This window comes from Papaver somniferum, chromosome 4, assembly GCF_003573695.1.
Source record: "Papaver somniferum cultivar HN1 chromosome 4, ASM357369v1, whole genome shotgun sequence".
Lineage (NCBI taxonomy): Eukaryota > Viridiplantae > Streptophyta > Magnoliopsida > Ranunculales > Papaveraceae > Papaver > Papaver somniferum.
Window position 1 is genome coordinate 13,985,395 of NC_039361.1, and position 22,153 is coordinate 14,007,547.

Below are 22,153 nucleotides of genomic sequence, written 5' to 3' on the forward strand. Positions count from 1 at the left end.
CAATTGGCTGATATTTTTACAAAAGTTTTAGGGAAAGCTCAGTTTCAATTATTTTGTCCAAGATGGGTATTTGTGACCTTCATGCTCCATCTTGAGTGAGGGTATTAAGAAATAAACTATATTTGAGTGAGTTATAGTAGGAATTGAATCCGGTGAGAATCAAGTCTTGTGTCTTGATGACCAAGTCTTATCATTGTATAAGTACCTTGATTATTATTGAGAAATATAAAAAAAGATTGAGAACACTTCTTCATTGTGCATGTAGGAAAATTTTGGTTGTGCATGGACAATCTTCACAACCTCTTCACCACACACACAATGGACTGAAAATCTTCGCACCCACAATCCAAAATAATTTCGCCTGGAGTATTATGGTGTTCAGACCTTTGTTTGTGCTTGCAGTTGCTCCTGTACATGTAAATCCCAGAACCAATTAACACAAAATATAAAGAAGAAAATTGCACTAGTACAAATAATTCAATTGTGGGATTTATTGAAGTATATACGGTGCTACTTATAGATCGCAAAGTTTAGATTCAGGTCATGTGAAGCCAACTAAAAGGGCTACAATATCATCTTGAATAATAAGGTAATTCTGTTAGATTCCTAAGATCTCTGGATCAACCATCTTTGTTTTACACATAGCTCGGGAATTGGACCTGGCCTAGAAAAATCAATATGCGAACTTACAGATTTCAACCTAAACGAAAAGCTAACCTCTGTCACAAAGAAAGAATGAAATCCAAAGGGAACGTGTGGTAGCTCAACAACCGCAACAGGATCAGATGACATTGTTTTGGCATCAATTACATTCACCGTAGATTTTTTGCACCAATTAACATATCAATATATTTTTGTTAGCTGATAGGGGATTGAAGAACAAAAAGAAATCAACATCGATTTGGTCCAAGTAATTAAAGTAAAACGAAGCCTTTCAGAAGCAAATTTGGGGCCATGACTATGTGAACCATATGGTAAGAACTTATGCATTCTAATATTTCAGAATGGTTGTATATTCAAGGTCATGGTAAAACCAAAACCACATAGTTAAATGCTTATAGTAAAGCCAAGACTGCCAACAACTTCTACTTGTTTTGTGACATGAGAATCATATGAAAGGGATATCGGGCAAGGGTGAAAGCCTGAAGAACCTTGACGGTTATCTTTGTCTTATTTATTATCTAGCCATGATATACTTATATGCAACATTTGGCTATTATGATCAAGCATATAATTCCACCACCAACATTTGGCTACTATATATCAAAAAGCAAAATTGTCAACAAGGACGAGAAAACAGGAAAAAAAAATGATAATACTTGCCCAATGTTCTCATCATATACGAAGAATATTAAGTATCCATCATCTTCTTCAGATGTTACTCCTGGATCACGAGAAACAAAAACAGTGATGCCGCAATACTTTCCAGGTTCCAAGTTAAAGATGCCTTTAATATTTCCTCCTACCTCAAAATATTTCCTTTCCAACAGTGGTCCAGCATGCATATCAAATTTAATAATTCCTCCCCGTTCACCAATTATAGTAGCATATACAAACCTTTGTTTCCTGGATTACAGATGATGCATTGACAAAACAAGAACCCTCGTAAACATAGCATCGACAAGATAAAGAAAATGAAACTAACCTGCCAATGTAAATGTCATTAACCCGGGGGAATTCTACAGAAGATACTGACAATTTTTTCTGTGAGGCTAAACCATTTTTCATATTAAATCCCATCTCATACCTGATAAGACACAAAAGAGATGTTAGAAAAAACCAGGTGAATAAATTGTTTCACACATAGTCAAAATCAAATGCCTTACAATTCACTTTTGTAGTCGAACGGGTTTGAAATTAAGTAGGCAATGCTCATCGAATCTGTATTCTCAAGGCGACAAATTATCAAAACAACTTCATCACCATCCTCCCATGCATTGGCTAATCGCATTGGACAAAATATCAGAATAAAAAACAAGAAAATAGTAATTCATCTTTCACTCGAGTAATTACATTATAGCCACGAATAAAATGTAATGGCAAAATTAATGAATATAGGTGCAAAACGGAGTGCATCAGTTGGAAAGCATGGATCTTAATTAGGACTTTCCATAGCTAGTTGGTGAGTATGCATGGAACATAAGACTTGTCATAGAATACGTTTTTTTTTTTTGATCGGTTGCTCTAGATATGTGTTACATTCTTATTTGCATGTTTATCATGCGATTGCCATGAAGGCACTAGTACATAGGGAGTTTCACCACTTTCTTATTTTAACTAATTAATCTACAACATCCCCAACGACTCATAAGTATTTGTGTGATAATAGGAAAAACGGGTGAAACATTATGACTTACCGGTGTGAAATATAAAACAGTTTGGAAGTTCGAACCATTTCATGTTATGCTCATCCGTTGAATATCGAGGAAGAACACCAAAACGAGCTTTCTTTGTTGCATCAAATGCAAGAAATTGCTCTTTTGTCACCAAATTCTGAAATATAGATTCTTAAAAAAGATTGTTCATGATTGTTGGAGTATCACTAAACGAATTCTTAAAAAAGATTATTCATAATTGTTGGAGTATCAATTTGTAACTGTCTCGAAAGAGAAAAACTATTTATAACGAACTAGGGCTGACAAAGACAGTTATGACTGGGAATCTAGAGTTTGTAACTTCGGTTATGTAGTAGGTTCTATTTCAAGAGTTATTTAAAGAATGTGATGGGGTGTCGAGGTCAGTTGATACAAGGTTATAAATAGCCATGTTGTACTACCATTTGGAAAACTAAGACAGAGTTATTATTAAAAAGAGTGAGTTCAGTCTGTTCAGAGAACTACGGTCTTACGTTTCAGTTCTGCTAGAGTTTTAGGAACCATTTGTACGAGAAAAGCTAAGGAAATACTATGTTCATACATCTCCGTAGTATTATCGTGTCAATTAACATGTTAATAATGTTTCTGCAAGACGCACCAATTGAAAAGAAGTTATTAGAGTTTCTAAATTTTATCATGCATGGTATCATAGCTTCACAATATCTGAATTTTCAACAACAATATTTGACAAATTTTGTTATGTTTATAAGACAAACCATCATGGCAACAACAATTAATTTCGTAATAACATATAATTCATAAAACCAGTCATGTACCTTTGGTCGAAATTTCAGAGGCAAATCCATGAAAATTGCAAAGTTTTCCGTAATAGCAAAGTCATGCATCATGGTAGACTCTGATAATGTGATTGGAACGGGATCATGCATGAAACCATCTTCAGAAATGACCCGATATGTACAGTAAGGGTGTGTGAGCTGACTCCCAAAGGTAAACATCTCACCTTCAATCAGCATTACCATTTATGTCAATCGAATGCTAGGATATATTACTTCATGTTTACGTGTTACTAGCTAGCAACATACGATATATAATTTTTTTAAGATTTACCAGTAAATGAATCGATCTTTGGATGTGCAGTAAAGGGATGCTCCAATCGTTTGCCATAATCTAGTATTCCAACCGTCTGTAGATCTCCATCTTCCGAAATTCTTAGAACATCTGAAAATTTGTAAGAAAGAAGAAGAATGATATATAGCCTAGTCATCCAGCATAATAATAATAATGCTCCCATAAGATACACAAGTTCTGGAATTTTGACATTTTTCTTTTTTATATGGAGTTTGAAATTGTTATACTCGTTCTGTTTTGCATAGTTATGCTGCAAGTCTTGGCACGAAACCTGGCTTTTGAATGTGTGCATCTTCAATAACTCATAGTAATAGGTTGTAATTTGTTTTGTTTTTTTAGCTCATGGTTGCCCTTTGCACCTTATTTTGAAACTTGCAACGAAACATATATGTAGACGAGTTCATCAACATTACTTACAAGGCTTATCATTTTCTCCGAGAGCCAAAAGTTCTCCATGGTGATATGTGAGATTAGTATTACCTGCTAGCACAAGTCATAAATAAATTAAACCAAAACGGGAATGTAAGAAATTTAACCGAGATATAATTACCTAATCTACTAAACTCTTTCACCTGAATGAACTAATGCCTTTTATTACTCTAAATGTCTTTTTTACAATTATTGCATACGACCTTTTTCTTTCAAAAATAAATAAATTAGATAAAACAGAAAACAGGCAAAGAAAAACCTACTTGTTCCCCATCAATATGAAACATCTAATACTTTAAATATGGATCGAAGAAAATGCATGCTACCCGTGAACAATCCAAACAGTCCCTCAAGATCTCCAATCTGCAAATGGCATTACACATGCAATACGAGAGTTGATTGTTATGTATTATGTATAGTAGTAATAGTGAAGTAGAGATGAAATATGAAGTGGTTACGTTCCTGATTCCATGCTCATAAAGTCAAGACTGGGATACGCAAACAGGTTTTGAACGGGATACAGGCATTCTAGCACCCACTACTAAAAATGCTCTAAATACACTACCCTACTGAAGTCTAAGACCCTATCAAAAATACCATAATATATCAATCAATGTTTTAGAACTTTCGGTCCATGTATATGACCCATTACTATATGTCAAGAGTTTTCCTCTTAGCTTATTAACGAAGGCTAACCTATGTAATTTGTAATTCATATCTACAGAACAAACACTCTTCTTCTTTATTCTTCCGTATCTTAGTAATAACACTACAACAATCAATTAAGTATTTATCTATATGAGGATCTTAACGTCGACATGCCGGCACCACATTAAGTTGTCATGTTCTCTCCAAAATCAAGAAACCATGTGGCACACTAGGTTTTCCCAATTGCAAATATATACCTTAAGGAATTTTGCTCCACCAAAGTATTCTTCCTGCTTTAGACGAGATGTCCTTACATAGCGTGAAGTATATGTTGCTTTTCCATCTTTAATGCGAAACCCATGAACCATTCTGCAGAATATATAACATTAGTCATATTGACAAGAAACAACTTCTTGTGATGCAGGCTAGATTCAGTCCTTACTTGGTATGGCTGGCTATTAGTATCAATCCGAAATTATGGAGTAAATCAGTTCACTAATTTGTTGAAGTTGGAATAGCTAAGAAATAATTAAAATTAAAAATAATAAAACAATCTATTATTCTTTGGAGTTGTGAAAGTGAAGTGTTTAGAGGGGTTACGGTGAACCAAATTTTATTCCTTTGGGAAACAGTTTTGCACAATTAGTTGTGTGTGAAAGTTGGAGTATATAACTTTTTTAACCTCAAAAATATAAAAATAAACAAAGAAAGAAAGAAAAAAAAATGAACTCAGAAATCATCAAAAAGTAAAAATAAACAATCCAATTATCTCACAAACCACACCTCAGATATTTATTATATACTGGGATTTCATTTTATTTTTGGAAGAAATCTTTTTGCCCTTGTAGCTTAATATTGTCGATGCTAGCCGTTTTTTGTTGTATACATAAAAAAAAGACGCCAATTTTCTTGTGTGTAGTTTCATACGTAAAAAAAACATGGGATGTAGAATTTCTTGGTGTCCCAGGATTATGAATGCATCTTTGTGATCCGGGGATGCAAAATATTTTTGAATCCTAGATCATGGATGCATATTTTCATACTGGAGTGTAAAGTTCATTTCATCCCTAGAGAGTACGGATATAATGTTCATGCATCTAATAAATCGATCTGGATGTTGTTCGTGCATTTAGATAACAAAGAAGAATTTTTTTTGCATATCCAAAACTATGGATATACAACGAAGAAAATTATGGAAGGAGAATTATTTGCACCATTTTGGGAAAGAGTTTTTCAAACGGCTTTGGAAACAAAATGTATTGGTACTTGCACCAAACACCAAATTCAGAAGTCATGGATAAAATAATATAATAGTGCAAACAACTTATCCACGTACCCGTCTCCATCGTACCTGCATGCAACAATGACAACAGATATTAGCAAGATACCCGACAAGTTAAATTAATATTCATCAGTAGTTTGCCCAGTGCTTTCATTTGTGTTTAGTTATATTAGAAAATTTTAGCTATGTTCCACAAATTTATTTCGTATATTCATTACCACATGCAATAAGCAGTGGATGAATCACGAGTGATCTATTCAGAAAATGATAGGATATTTATTACCACATGCAGTTAGCAATAGATGAACGATCTACTCAGAAAATGATCTATGCCAATGATACTGTAACAAATAAATAGACGAAATTACAGGCTTTTCTTGTATAAATATATAATGAATAAATTTTTTAAAGCCACATGCACATCATCAAATGCTCTTGCAAAATTATATTAACTTAAAGCAACACTGAGATATGCAATATGCACAAAATTGTTCTTTTCAGTTTTAACCCTGTAGTCTACTAAACGAACGAAGAAGTAGTAATCAAATTTATATAATCGATTCACAAAAACAAAAACTCGATCAACTATCTAAATGAACAGTGAATTTTGTGTAATTAACTTGCCAGTGATAGCCAGCCACAGGCGTAAACTTAGGATTTGGACCAATCATTAGCAACTCTCCATTCAGTCCTTCCTGTATTTAGCAATCACATAAAAAGCCGTTAACAGACAAGATGTATGAGTTGTGAATATATACTAGATATAATCACTTTCGCGGAGAGAGGTAGACGAAAAACCTAACTTCTAGATGAATGAACCATGAGATGAAAAAAGAACAAGAAGTTAAAGAAATTGTCTTTGGAATGGAAAAAAAAAATTGGCCTTAGATTAGAATGGTAATGGAGGATGTTATGATGAAATTGTACAACTATTGAAAAAAAATGCGAAAAGAATGAGAAAACATAATTTCTGAATTCATCTAATTTGATATTTGAAGTAATTGGAGGAGCGAGAAACCGTTTCAAGATATTTAACATTCAAGTCTCCCATTGATGTCAATGTTGTATATTAGCAAAGGTATTGGGTGATGATAGAGTGACATAAGTTCGATTGTTCCAAACTCGCCAGCACAGAACTCATAACGATCAAAAAAATAATAAAATTAAGTCTCCTTATAGAACTCAAAATCTTATATGTGCATACATGTACGCGTACATGTGCTGGATTATCATTGTTTCTTACCGGAAGGTATCCTTTGATACAGAGATTTGGTTGAGGCGGAGTCTCTTCGCGCAACGGTTCAAAAAGGCCAGACAAGTATTGGCTAGGCTGTTCTGAATCACGCATGAGCTTGACTATCAACTTCTCCAAAACATCAAAGAATTGAGAAGCATTTCCTTTCTTAGGTTTAGGATCCACTGACAAAATTCTTCCTTCTCTTGACCTGTCAGTACTAATTGCAGTTGCACTTTGTTGATTATGGTTTGCCGGATGGGACGATCTAGCAGGTGAGGAGCTTCCGCATCGGACCATTTTCAGTTTGGTACTCTTGTGTGTCCGATCATTATTACTAAGAAATACTAAGGCCAACCGCTGATGGATCGTTTGGACAAACATTGAATTTTCTGAGTTGGCAACACTAGTTCGACCAGGGAAGAACACTGAATCGATTGCTGACATTTATTTCTGTATATACAGGTCTGAACATGCAAAACCAAGAAACAATTAGGAAGTTGAGTTTGAAGAACGCTTCCCACTTATTGTTAACACCGTTTGTTTCCGGGACTAACTGCCTCCAAATACTAGAAATCTTGCTTTGAACGATGATCAACATGCAAAAATGTAATAAGTCAGAGGGGAGGGAGGGAGGGTTACTTGAGTGTTGTGTGTCTTCTGGGTTAATAATTCAGGTAGTTGGTAGTTAACACGTTAAGTGAACACGTCCCCAGACACCGGTGGGAAATCAGTATATGTTATAATTGTGCTCCGTTTTTTTTTTAAAGCCTCTCTTCTTCATTCATAATTTTAAATGAAGGTTACGTGGAGATCAAAGTACACCAAGGAATAAAAAATAACAATAACAACATAGAAGTACTACATATTCGAATAATCCAACAAGGAAAAATAGAAGAAGAATAAAAAGAACTACTTACCTAAAACAAGCATGATAGACCCAGTTAAATCGGAGAAAGGATAGACTTCAAGGAATGACCTGACCATTTAATAGATTTTATTCATGATAATCTTATTCACACAATATCTCACAAGATTTGTGCAAATTTTTATATAAAGCTCGAACAACGATGAATTTGAAGCTAATATTTTGGTGGTATGTTTTTCTTATAAAACTCTATTTTCCTACAAAAAAAATAAGCACAATAGGAGACTTTTAACACCACCATTGACCACTTGATAATAAATCGTTGAAATTAAAATGGGTAGATGGTGAAGTTTGGAATCCTTGATTAGGCTCATTTTTTGCATGAATATATATTTTTGTAAGAAGAATATACCATCAAAATATTAACTTCATTATTTGTGAAATAGCGTGAATAGATTGTGCATAGATCCTACCTTTCATCGTCAATACCTTACCAAACAGAATCTACATATTATTAGTTTTACAACAATTTACCAATCATATAGTTCACCAAATGCCCATCTATTTAAGGCGCTTTTGCAAAGTACGTACACAACAATACCAAACCCTCTTCACCACCCTCAACTGTATATCTATCTTATATACCCCACATACCTATGCACCACTTGTCATAGTTCATTGTAAGATGCAAGCTAAACCCAACTTCCATGTGGCAACTCCAGCAAGACAATACATATGATCTTCTTCAACCATCAAGTTTTGAACCAAGTTTCTGCATCTGTGGACATCGGCTCTAAATCCAACCAAGCATACCCACAATTTCTTCACCGCCAAACTATTGACCTATGCTCTAATTTTTTTTTTTGTTTCCTCATCGAGTGAGTATGGCTGGTAAGAAAGGAGTTACTTATCGAAGGTAACCACAACAATCAATATGGCGCACCATGTACAGTTAACTATCCAGCTTCAGCAAGAATTCACCGGGGATAACAGATCGAGTCCTACCACCACAACTTATAGATAGTTTCTCCAACAACATACATGCCGTTTATCCCGACAAAAAAACAAAATTATATGGTCAAACGGCTCAGGGGGGCCGATGAACCAAAAACACAGATAGTACAACCGGAAGACACGTTTGTTGGGTGGTTGGTTATCTAGTTGAACCACGGATATACAACTTCAATCAAGGATATAACTTTACCACTGAGGATTACAACGACAGTTACAACAGAGACCTGGACTATAATACTAGCGGTCAGGAGTCAGGACAGCTATAACTGGACAATGGAAGAAATAAAACATACAACTTTTAAAGGCGCAAACTGAAAATTTAATAAAAGCTCCAACTTCTAACAACACAAAACTACCGAATTTTAAAACAAATAAGATAAACTGGTATAATTAGAAAAATATTGATATAACTAAGAAGAAAATAATAACAAGCCAAGTTAATCTAACAGTTAACGCGACTTCATAATGAGACATCAATGAGTCAACAGTGTGAGCGTTTATGCAATTAAGTTCAGAATCATTTTGTCTAGATTGAATATTGATTGATTGTTTTTCACAAATTTAGAAGACACTAAAGATGTGGTTGTTTAAGAGAAAAGGTCCATCCGGTTTCTCATTCTCAAACACAGCTGAAGATGTAACTCATGATATTGATGGAACTGGTCTCACTGCGATCGTTACTGGTAAGTAAAGTAACTAAATTCCTCATATGCGTTTTCTTTTTTCAGTGTTCTCTTTACTGGGCTCATTTTGATTTTGCTTAAAGATACTAAACTGATAAATATGTTAGTGATGATAATGGTGTTTGATTACATGCATGACAGAAACAAGTATTTGGGTTGTTTTAGGAGAGATCTTGTTTGAGTTTTCCTGATTCATACCTGAAGGAAAATCATTTTGAATGGGTATTGGTTGATATAGTTTTTGATGCATTTGTACTTGTACAGGTGCTTCAAGTGGTATTGGTTCAGAGACTGCACGTGTTCTTGCTATGCGTGGAGTTCATGTAGTCATGGGAGTTAGGAATATGGCTGCAGGTAAAGATGTTCAGGAAACAATAATAAAGGCAAACTCTTCAGCTAAAGTTGATGCTATGGAGCTAGATCTCAGTTCCATGGCATCGGTGAGAAAATTTGCTTCCGAGTTCAAGTCGCTAGATCTCCCCCTAAACATTCTTATGTAAGTAAAGTGAAGAAGTTGAGCAATTTATGTATCATCTAGATGTCAAAAGTTTATTCATAACTTGGATGGATTATTATTTTGTTTGAGTTGGTTGTATCCATTAACCATCTGGATTGCACGAAACTGATTTTCAATTTCTTTGTGCCAGTAACAATGCAGGAGTCATGGCATGTCCCTTCATGCTTTCCCATGATAATATAGAGATGCAGTTTGCAACAAACCATCTAGGTTTGCAACATGATTCTTTCTATGTACCTATATCTTCTAGTTTTGTTTCCTAAATTCCAAAATTTATGTCTATTTAGACGGAGGATAAAAAGTGAGTGAATGGCCAAGAAGATAACTGTTCGTAGATAATATGGTTAACTTTGGAAAGATCCGAAACGAAATTGTAGCTATCAATGGCCAAGAAGTCCTCTATGAACATTTTTATTTTAGTTTGAACTTAAGATACTTAAATATGCTTGAAATTATGGAAAGTTAATTGTTTCTCCCTTTCTACCTCTTTCAGGTCATTTTCTTTTGACAGATCTTTTGTCTGAGACCATGAAAAGTACTGCGAGCAAAAGTAGCATAGAAGGAAGAATTGTTAATGTATCATCAGAAGTTCACCGCTTAGCATACAAAGAAGGGATTCGTTTTGACAAAATCAATGATCGATCAGAGTAATTTCCTAGTGATACATACTTTGTTACTCTTGATGCAGTTATTCTTGTCACTTGTTTTTTGGTTTAAGATATTTCATATTCAAAAAATTCTTCTAACTGTACAAGTATATTATATGTATAGATCTATCTAACTTCTTCCGTCTTTGCTCTATCTCTAATTTACAGGTACAACCAACTCTGGGCATATGGGCAGTCAAAACTTGCAAATATATTGCATGCCAATGAGCTAACAAGACGTTTCAAGGTGCCATCTTTTCTCTTCGATTAACGAACATATTAACAAAAATTAGGTGCTCCGCACATTTGGGGAAACCTTTTCAGTTACATCATCATGCTAAAATTTATTTGTCTTAGATAGAAAATATTAATAAATTCACATTTTTCTAGTTGTTAGAAGAAAAGAATTAAGTTCATAGCGTTCGAGCTGTTGAGATTATTAGTCCCACATTGTCTGGGCAATCTAAGATCCTGCAGTTTATAATCCTTTAGGGCCTCTCCACTCATTGTCAATTGGTTGTGAGTTGGATGTCCATATTCTAACATGGTATCAGAGCAGTCTAAATGACCGCATCTTTACTCCGCGTCACCCGATTTATTGTGTCCACGTGTTAGACCCAACGAGGCTACACGTTAGGGGATCTTTACTCCGCGTCACCCGATTTATTGTGTCCACGTGTTAGACCCAACGAGACTACACGTTAGGGGGCGTGTTGATATTATTAGTCCCACATTGTCTGAGCACTCTAAGATCCTGCGGTTTATAATCCTTTAGGACCTCTCCACTCATTGCCAATTGGTTGTGAGTTGGATGCCCATATTCTAACACCAAGCAAGAAAAAAAAACCATTTTTTCTAGTTGTTAGTAGAAAAGAATTACTCCCTCCATACCACGTTATATATAGGCGGAGATTAGATTAAAAAAATTACATTGAATTCATCATTTTTCATGTTTTTTCTTGTTTTACCCTTTGTCTTATTAGTAACACAATTTTCTATGTACAATAAATAAGGGTATAATAGGACTCCGCTTATCTATTGGTACAAAGAAAATTCAAAATTCCGCCTATATAATAGGTACGGAGGGAGTAAGTTAGTAGCGTCCAGGAAAAAAAACCATTTTTTATTCATGAAAGAGCATTGTAGAGATGCACAATGATCCACTAGTGAGCACTCTGCCCATTCACGGATGAATGTTACGAAGGTCCTCGTCAATGGGAAGCTTGTTATATATACTTTCTTTTGCAAGAAAATTTTCTCCAATAATCCCCTATACTGGGAACGGGGATTATTTCATCCATGATCCACTTGGTTAAGCCGTCTTTTAGACGGTATCACTGTTGATTCTGCTGAATATTTCTGTGTGATGATTTGAACCGTGTAGTTTGCACTCACCCACTCACGAGTTCAATTCCCTTATTTCTAAAAATAAAAATTATCTTTGTGCGAACACAGGAAGGTGGAGTTCAAATAACGGCTAATTCACTTCATCCAGGAATTATTATGACCAATATCTTAAGGCATCACAACATTATAGGCGGTAAATCACTGGATAAAATTATAAGTTTGATGTTCAATCTGTATTACGATTATGCTACAATATTTGGTTTTGGTTTGCTTTTTCCACAGGCCTTTCATTTATTCTTGGGAAACCTGCGGTCAAAAATGTTCAGCAAGTAATCTTACATTTAAAGTGCAGCAGCCGTTTTTTTACTTTTAATAAGCTAAACCCGGTATAGCTAAACTAGTTATCATTCATGTTTTATTCTTCTCATGGTTTCAGGGGGCATCAACAACATGCTATGCCGCATTGCACCCAAATGTCAAAGGCGTAAGTGGAGAGTATTTTATGGATAATAACATTTCAGCACCAAGCTCACAGGCACAAGATACAAACTTAGCCAAGAAACTGTGGGATTTCACCATGAATTTGATTCGTACATAAATGAATCTTCCTCTCCGAACTTGTTATGTTGTGTTTTTACTCGGATAATCATCCATCTTTTTAATAGAAGAACAACAAGAATAAGTTCACTGATGTAATCTAACATACATCAAGAGATTAGCATGTTTAATTGGATCTATCTCTAACCCAATATCCACTCAGTGCACCCACATTATAAGCATTTTCATGTACGTTATAACCAAAAAAAAATTAATTGAATTTTAGGTTATTTTTCTTCAAAATAACATTTTAATGTGAGTTTTGAAAACGTTTTTCCCCTTTCCACACTTGTAATGACGGTTATTTACAAAAATAAAATATAAAAGTGTTTTCTTACACAATTTTTTTTTCTAAAATTAATTAAGGATACACAAATTACAAATAAAACCTCAAAAAATAAAAGAATAAAATAACAAAATATTAAAAACGCTTTTAGACCTTCCAGGCATGTCATAACCGTTAGATATGAAAATAAAATGACAATTCTTTTTCTTTTTTTGTTTAACCATTGTGACACCCATTGAAATGATGATAACGTAAAAGCAAATGTGTTTTTTATCTTCTACATAACGCATTTTTTACAAATATGTGCTCACAACTGTTAAAACATGTTATAACGGTTGCCATCAGTGGCGTTGTGTACAAGTGATGCACAGTATGATTATTAAAGATATTTTTCGCTTTAAGCTATTGTAGAGGCTCATGATTAACTTTGATATATGTAGAATTGATGAGTTCAATTATGATATATGAAATCAAGGTGTTTCCCTAAAAAAGAAAAGACAAGAAAATTTTTTTATTTAGTTTTTAATGTGTAGCTGCACCTAATAATTTCTGTCCATGACTAGTTATTATCCATGTCCAACGACAGTTATCGAGTTTTAAATATTTGGCCTGCACCTAATAATTTCTGCCCATGACTAGTTATTATACATGTCCAACGAGTGGTTATCTAGTTTTAAATATCCTAGTTTAATTGGGGGTCATAACTTCTAATTGGGGGTCATGGAATTTTATTTGCCTCCCAAATTTTTCATACATCATGATCAAAACAATAACGACTCTAAACTGTCGTACACTAACGACTCTTTTTAGAGATTAACGACAGTCTATAACGACCTTTCTAAAACATTAACGACTGTTTAAGTCGTCAAATGCGTAACCAAAACAGTAACGACCCTTCCAAAGGGTTGTCAGGGAATTGATCATTTTTATGAATCTTCGACAGTTTAGAGTCGTCACTTAAACAGTCTAAACATTAACGACTGTTGAGGGTCGTCAATGAAAATTTTTAATACCCTGACGATTTTTCATAACCTGGAAAAGTTGCAGGTTTGAGTCGTCATTTTTGGTGTCAATACATTGACGACTTTCTAGAGTCATTGGGGTATACATCCCTCGATATTGACGACTTTTTCTCTGTGTTGTGACATACATCCAATCCATGGGAGAATTTAAGATAATCTTACCATCAACACAATCATCTTTGTTGCTTGAACCTTCCCCAACATCATTTCCCCTACTTGAATTACTCACTTCTAAAAACCCTAAATTTTTCTCTAAAATCTCCTCTTCTTCTTCTCAACTCAAAAAAAAAAAAATGATTCTAAAATCTGAGTTTAATCTAACATAATCTAACCACAATAATTAACTTAACTTAATTAAATTTTAATATTAATCATTCAGGGGCAGTTTAGTCACTTAAAACTATTTTGGTTAAGGGGTGACTCAATTTGATTTTTAATGACCTTTTTTGTCCTCTAATGGGAGGCCCATAATTGTTTTTTGGGACCCCAATTAAACTGGGTTAAATATGTGCCTGCACCTTACAATTTCTGTCCACGACTTTAACAAAACCCAAACAATATTTACACAAAATCTAGCTGTTCTTTAATTATGGGGGGGAAATCTCCAATTTTACGCGGTAGAAATTTTTCTTGGAGATTTTCCTTGATCGAGACTCCAACATGATTTCTCGATTACGGATTACCATGATTACTATAATCCCTACACTTTCATTCAACTTATTTTCCCAGCTCATTTTTCAGTTTTTCACCTTAATTACCTTGACAAAGTTAATGACCACATGACACAAGGCAAGAGGAAAATTAAATAGGAAAAATACCCCACAGCTGTCCTCTCATTACTATAGAGATAGACTTTTCTTAATAGCGCACCAACTATAAAAATGATAGTTGGATAATAACATCACAGATTAGATTCATATCATCATCTCAAAACAAGTTCTTGTGTAGATGGCTGCAGCGAATGATAATGTGCCAAGATATATACCAAGTCTAAGCCCAAATAAATCACCTTTACCACTTCTTAGTAATGGAACATGTTCAACAATGGAGATGGAATCACCATGGCCAACTTCAAATAAACAGCAAAGAGGATTTAGTGGCGCCCCTAATTCTTCTTGTGCAGCAGCTGGGGTTTCATTGACATGGGATGATTTATGGGTAACTGTACCTTCATCAGGACGTGGTAGAAGTGGCAACAACAACAATGGTAGAGCTCTGCTTGAAGGGCTTAATGGGTATGCTCAACCAGGTGAGATCTTGGCTATTATGGGTCCTTCTGGTTCTGGAAAATCAACTCTTCTTGACGCATTAGCAGGTAATTTACTCAAAAATTTCTAGCTAAGCGAGATGTTTTTCTTTTCCTGCCAACTCAAGGGTCTGGAAATAGTTAACCTTGTTTATAGACGTCACTGGCCTTACACAACATTGGTGTCGAATAGGATCTAAACCCTTTGTACCACTGCCAATTGTTTTAAAAACAACAATAACTCGTAGCAGCATTACTCCGCATGTGACCGATACCGGCCTCTATATGCAGAGGCTAAAATTGACTGTCAGGACTGTTATTGTGTTCTTGCACAAATGAAGACCTTTTACTGGAATCCAAACTGTATGTCAGGCTTAGTTTGGTACTATGTGAGTTTTGTAAAAACACCTTTCAATTGTGCATTGTTGTGATGTGATGTGATGTGTAAAAAAAGTAATTCAAAGTTTGATGAAATATAAGCTAATAATTAAAGCTGGGTAAAAAATGAACAAATTGTGTTTGGTAAATTATCAGGTTCATCTATTGTTATTGTAGCAAATGACAAAAACAAATATATATCTCTTTAAAATAATTTTATTCTAACTAGTTGTTTTCTTAATAAACATAAATAATATTAATTTTACTAAGGTTGTGTTTGATAACAGGGAGGGAAAGGAAACAACTCCATTTCCTTGGGGGAGGCAAGGAAAGACTTTCCAAGGAATTCCATAGAATTAAATTTCAAACATATTTTAAACCACGCTTTTTTTACAATTTTACGGAAACAAGTTTTTGACCAAACGACGGAAAACACGCTCTTTCCATGGAAAGATGGCTAATTCCATGGAATTAACTCCTATCAAACACAACCTAACTATTATTATTGTGAAAAATTATTATTTCTCTTAACTGCTTTTAATTATAAACATAATTTTCGAACAAAAAATGAGACTAAAATTGAATAACTTTTTAATATTTGCTCCTATTTTTTTTATCGATATATTAAAGAAAATCTTATTAAAATACTATATAAGTAGTTTAAATTTCAAAAGAAGATAACGACCTTTAACGTATAAAATATAGAGAATTAAAAATCAATGGTATACAACATAGTTTTTAGACTCGTACGAGTCGAGTGAATAAATAAGAAAACTAGTTGAAGCCCACCAATGAAGTGTTTCATCAAAGACTCGGATTAGTATACGCTTCATGACTAAATTCCATCTTGAGGACTTTGGTCAAAGACTCGGATTAGTATACGCTTCATGTGTATCTTTTATTGCAAAAGAAAGCTTGAAGACTGGAACTTGATCTGAGAGATATAAGATAGATAGATAGATAGATAGATAGATAGATAGATAGATAGATAGATAGATAGATAGATAGATAGATAGATAGATAGATAGATAGATAGATAGATAGATAGATAGATAGATAGATAGATAGATAGATAGATAGATAGATAGATAGATAGATAGATAAGATAGAAGTCTTATGAGGCCACGAACCTGATCTGAGAGATATGAGATTGATAGTCATCTGCATGAAATGGATAAATAGAAGTCTTCTGAGGCCTCAAACCTGACCTGAGAAACACGAGATTGATAGTCTTCTGTATGAGATATAAGATAGATAGACAAGATAGAATTCTTCTTAGCCACGAACCTGACCTGAGAGATATGAAATTGATGGTCTTCTGCATATCTGAGAGATATGAGATTGATAGTCTTCTACATGAGATGGATAAATAGAAGTCTTCTGAGGCCTCAAACCTAACCTGAGAAATACGAGATTAATAGTCTTCTATATGAGATATAAGATAGATACATAAGATAGAAGTCTTCTGAGGCCACAAACCTGACCTCAGAGATATGAGATTGATAGTCTTCTGCATGAGATAGATAAATAGAAGTCTTCTGAGGCCTCGAACCTGACCTGAGAGATACGACGGATTGATAATCTTCTGTATGAGATAGATAGATAGTTAGATAGATAGTCTTATGAGGACTCGAACCTGGGACCTTGTGGAAATTAAGTAATATTGCGACCACTTAGTCGCAACTCATTTCGTGATTATTAACACATTTGTTTACTATTTATGTATGTAAAACTTGGAAATCTATATATGATATGTATCATTAATTTCACTTATTTAAATATTATTATATGCAAACACACGATTCAAATGTCGACCATGAATTTTTTATTCACGATTCAACATATATGATTCCATTCTTAAAAACAAAAAGCAATTCACGCTTCGCTTCACGATTTAAAAACCTTGGTATAAAATAGGGATAGAAAAAAAAAAACTAAGATATGAAATTAGGGTAGTACATGATCGTTTTTGGATCTTTTAAAAACTCCTTCTCCCCTCCTTTCAAAAGTTGCGAATTTTTGGTGCTTTGTATAAAAAGCACTTTGCACTTTACCAAACACTAAATTAAAAAATTATTACTATAAATATATATATATATATAGTATTACCAACCTCGGCCTAGATTTTTTTTATTTTTTTTTACAATCTCTTGTTCCGAAATTTGCAAACTAGAATTGGGGATCACAATTTGATGGTTTTTGCGTTATATTAATATAACTAGACCAAACAAGAATAATGGAGTATATAGCAGATTAACTGGGTTATTAATTTTGATAATTAGGGTTGAAATATTTATTAATCGACTGATTTAGTTCAGTTAATTACAGGAAGACTACCATCGAACACCAAACAATCGGGGTCAATCAAAGTAAATGGTCGAAAGCAAGCATTAGCTTTTGGAACGTCGGTAAAAACAAAACACTTCTTTGTCTAATTTCATTAGTAGTCATCTTACCCATACATTCACCCATCGAATAGAGGTTTAAAGACTGTTGGCAAGCCATACGCCGGAGTATGTTAGGTGTGTCACATGTCTTATTGTATCGATTGTTTTTTTTTACTTTATTTTCATTTAAAAGCTTGGCATGACACGGTATGTAGTACGACACACGAATAATTGCTTCAAAGAAAAAGAAAAAAAAACTGAATAACCGTGTTGTATTGTGTTGGTACATTAAGCATACTTAATTTATATTTATCAAGGAGATTGATATCTTCTAAATATTACTATATCAGGTAATTTAAATTACTTATTTTAGATAACTTTAATAATATAGAAGAGGGAGGATCTATTGACAATCTTGTATGGACTCTATCCATACAAGATTGAATCAATATTTCTTTAGGATCCAAATGACAATGAATCTGAACTCAATATTTTGATGATATATCCTTCTTATTAAACTTTAGACTCTTACCAAAAATGAGCACAATCCGAGGCGTATAACACCACCATATACCACTTTGAAAATCAACAATTGAAATCAAAATGATTAGATAGTGATATTTGGTATATTGAATTGTGCTCATTTTTGATAGGAATATAGAGTTTAATAAGAGGAACATATCGTCAAAATATCGGGTTCAAATTCACTGTCATTTGGACTCTATCGAAAAATTGGTTTCAATCTTGTGTGGATAATGTCTATTGAAGATTGTCCACGGATCCTCCCTCAATATAGAAAGACTGATAAAAAATTTGTATATTATGTTTACTACCTTATGCTATAATTAATCCTGATGTTAGCAATAAAGATATGAATTTACACGATAATCTTTGCACCGGTCATCAATTTAATTATCAAATGAACATAAAAAATGACATTTTTGCAATATACATGTAGCTTTTTTGTAAATTTCGATGAATAAATGTTGATATCATATGTACGTATCGTCTGTAGAATTTAGTCAGCATAGTAGTATAAATGGTCAATACTTGACTACAGTAAAAATATTTTGTAAAACATATATGAATTATGGCATGTTTACTAGCTTTGTGATGTGCTTTATTAGTGTGTTGTGTCATGCTTCTTAGTGTGCTATGTTCTTCCCATGCCTATATGTATGGTGCATGTTGTGTTGGGTCAAATATGAGATAGCTTGGCAAACCATACAAAGAACATAATGTGTTGTGTTGTCTAAGATCACGTATATGTCGTGATGTGGCCATACTTTAGCATATTGTATGTCATAAATGTGCCAACAAGTCACATTTTACACCTTTAGATCCGCATATATATATATCCCTAATTTTGAGAATAAGAAGTTACATATGGATACTTAGTTATCACAACATAATAACTTACAGTAAACTCTTTTTATTTGATATCTATAGGTTTATGTTACTCAAGATGACACACTCACAACAACGTTAACAGTTAAAGAATCTGTTTACTACTCTGCTATGCTCCAACTACCTAAATCCATGACAAGTTCTGAAAAGAATGAGAGAGTAGAAACAACAATAAGAGAAATGGGATTACAAGAAGAAATGAACACAATAATTGGAGGGTGGAGCAGTAAAGGACTTAGTGGAGGACAAAAACGAAGAGTAAGCATTTGTATAGAGATTTTAACACGTCCGAAACTTCTCTTTCTAGACGAACCCACAAGTGGTCTCGACAGTGCATCATCTTATCATGTCATGGACAGGATTGTGAACCTCACGCAACAATGTGGAATGACAGTTATTGCGTCCATTCACCAACCAAGCAGTGAAGTTTTTGATCTCTTTCATAACCTTTGTCTACTTTCCTATGGCAGAACAATTTACTTTGGTCCAACTTCTGCAGCATATGAGGTAACTAACTAATTATTTGATTTCATCTACGAGAAAGTCTCTTAATTTTTTTGCGCACATGGTTTTAGTAACCAATTCCATAAATGTGTATGGTAGTTGTTGATTATTGGTATTTGATTATAGTTTTTCACATTTAGTGGATTCCCTTGCCCAACAATGAGAAACCCGTCAGATCACTACCTAAGAACAATTAACAAGGATTTTGATAAAGTAAGTCTTATCAAAAATGTGGATACTGAGCAAGTTTTTGTGGGAAACAAACAAGCAACTACAGAGGAAGCAATCAACATATTAGTGGAGTCATACAAGTCATCTCAGTTCTTTCTACAAGTAAAACATCGAGTATCTGAAATATCAAACAAGGTAAGCATGAGATTTTCTCAAAAACTTCTTTCAAAGGAGGCCAGTAATTGATAGTGAAAATTCAAAACCAAACATGTTTAGGTAGTAAATCTGAAATATGAGTGTCGGGGCCACTTTTTGCCAGCTTTTTGTGCAAACCAAACAATTTATGCATCACTGCGACTATGACTCTTATTAGATACACCTTTGGCGTACTAATTTTTTTTAAAATTCTACAGGAAGGGAGGGTACTTGAGAAACGAAGTCAAGCTAATTTCTTCGCGCAATCATTTGTCCTAACAAGAAGGTCATTCGTGAACATGTATCGTGATTTAGGTTACTACTGGTTACGTCTTGGAGTCTATGTTTTAGTATCTGTTTGTCTTGGTACGATATTCTATGACATTGGCCACAGTTTTGGTTCAATACAGGTAAACATAGAGAAACTTCATCAAAAAATTTACATAAAACTAAAACTAAAACTAAATATGCATAATGTAACATAAATTGGTTCTCAAATTTTGCAGGCTAGAGGTTCAATGCTTATGTTTGTAGCTACATTATTAACTTTCATGTCAATTGGTGGATTCCCTTCTTTCACGGAGGATATGATGGTACTGAATTTCTTCGCTTTGTAAACTTCATTAAGTAGCTTGGAAACATTTTTCTACGTATATAATGATAATATTGATCTTAAGTTTGTTGTTCATCTTCTTAATTCAGATATTTGGCCGAGAAAGGTTAAACGGGCATTACAGTGTTGCAGCTTTTGTAATTGGAAACACACTTTCCTCTATACCTTACTTGCTTGTAAACACTTTAATCCCTGGATCTATTGCTTATTACTTAGTTGGTCTTCAAAAAGGATTCGAGCATTTTGTTTTCTTTGTTCTAGTAATGTTCATATCTGTAATATTAGTCGAGAGTTTAATGATGGTCGTGGCGAGTATGGTTCCTAATTATCTTATGGGTATAATAATCGGAGCAGGAATTCAAGCTATTATGATGCTAAACGCTGGTTTCTATAGACTACCGGATGAACTTCCAAAAAATTTTTGGAAATACCCAATTTATTATATTGCATTTCATAGGTATGCAATTGAAGGACTCTACAAGAATGAATTTGAAGGGTTAAGTTTTCCTAAGAATCAAGGAAGTGTCTCATCAACTATTACTGGTGAAGAAATTTTAGTAACAATATGGCATATGCCTATGGGTTACTCGAAATGGATTGATATGGTTATTCTACTTGGAATGGTGGTTTTGTATAGACTAATGTTCTTTAGCATTATCAAGATTTCTGAAAAGATTAAACCAATACTACAAACGTTTAGATGTAAAACATAAACAAGCAGAATGATTTGATCATGGAATAATGCTTCCCAGTACACATGACAATAGATACACTTCAAATAAAGTATTATTTTTTGTTATTGCATGATAATAATGTAATATAATGTAACATGATTATATTGCGCAACATATGAATTGGTATTATTCAACTGAAATACGGAAATTGTTGGATCTTCTTCTTATGAACATCTATTCCATAAAGGCGTAACATAAAGATTGATTGGTCATTTTGAAAAATAAATAAATAATTCGTAGGAAAATTTTGTTAGATGAAAAAAAAAGACAAATAGATAAGACGTCAATTATTGTATAAACGTATATTTGATCACACACCATCCAATTGCCAAAAAAAAATTATGGAATAGAATTATGAAATCCGAGCTATGGATCATATCTACTTTCGTATAATTTTATATTATCAAACACGATCATAAAAAGAAAACACATTATAATATTTCAGGACTATCAATAAAAAAAAATCCTAATTTTCGTATA

At 33.8% G+C, this 22,153-nt stretch overlaps 2 protein-coding genes and 1 pseudogene across 2 annotated transcripts; 2 read left to right on the top strand and 1 right to left on the bottom strand.

Annotated features, from left to right (window-relative positions):
* Positions 1-378: 378 nt before the first annotated feature.
* On the bottom strand, positions 379-7,186 carry LOC113273550 (annotated as a pseudogene).
* A 2,307-nt stretch (positions 7,187-9,493) lies between these two features.
* Positions 9,494-12,731, top strand: LOC113272042 (short-chain dehydrogenase TIC 32, chloroplastic-like). The gene is made up of 8 exons (XM_026521953.1): positions 9,494-9,622; positions 9,887-10,118; positions 10,270-10,349; positions 10,633-10,786; positions 10,955-11,033; positions 12,242-12,326; positions 12,416-12,462; positions 12,570-12,731. Exons 1-8 carry the CDS (start codon positions 9,517-9,519, stop codon positions 12,729-12,731), a joined length of 945 nt encoding a protein of 314 aa, XP_026377738.1. The 5' UTR covers positions 9,494-9,516.
* Positions 12,732-14,986: 2,255 nt separating this feature from the next.
* Positions 14,987-21,652, top strand: LOC113272043 (ABC transporter G family member 11-like). Its single transcript, XM_026521954.1, has 7 exons — positions 14,987-15,353; positions 17,991-18,070; positions 19,499-19,963; positions 20,087-20,326; positions 20,545-20,736; positions 20,833-20,919; positions 21,029-21,652. Exons 1-7 carry the CDS (start codon positions 14,987-14,989, stop codon positions 21,650-21,652), a joined length of 2,055 nt encoding a protein of 684 aa, XP_026377739.1.
* The last annotated feature ends 501 nt before the right edge of the window (positions 21,653-22,153 follow it).

Bases quoted from the DNA above. Each gene is read 5' to 3' on its own strand.
- LOC113272042 (XM_026521953.1), top strand. From the start codon at position 9,517: ATGTGGTTGTTTAAGAGAAAAGGTCCATCCGGTTTCTCATTCTCAAAC. The intron at 9,623-9,886 runs GTAAGTAAAGTA...GTACTTGTACAG, and splicing joins TCTCACTGCGATCGTTACTG to GTGCTTCAAGTGGTATTGGT. The intron at 10,350-10,632 runs GTTTGCAACATG...TACCTCTTTCAG, and splicing joins GTTTGCAACAAACCATCTAG to GTCATTTTCTTTTGACAGAT.
- LOC113272043 (XM_026521954.1), top strand. From the start codon at position 14,987: ATGGCTGCAGCGAATGATAATGTGCCAAGATATATACCAAGTCTAAGC. The intron at 15,354-17,990 runs GTAATTTACTCA...AGTTAATTACAG, and splicing joins TCTTCTTGACGCATTAGCAG to GAAGACTACCATCGAACACC. The intron at 20,327-20,544 runs GTAAGCATGAGA...AAAATTCTACAG, and splicing joins TATCTGAAATATCAAACAAG to GAAGGGAGGGTACTTGAGAA.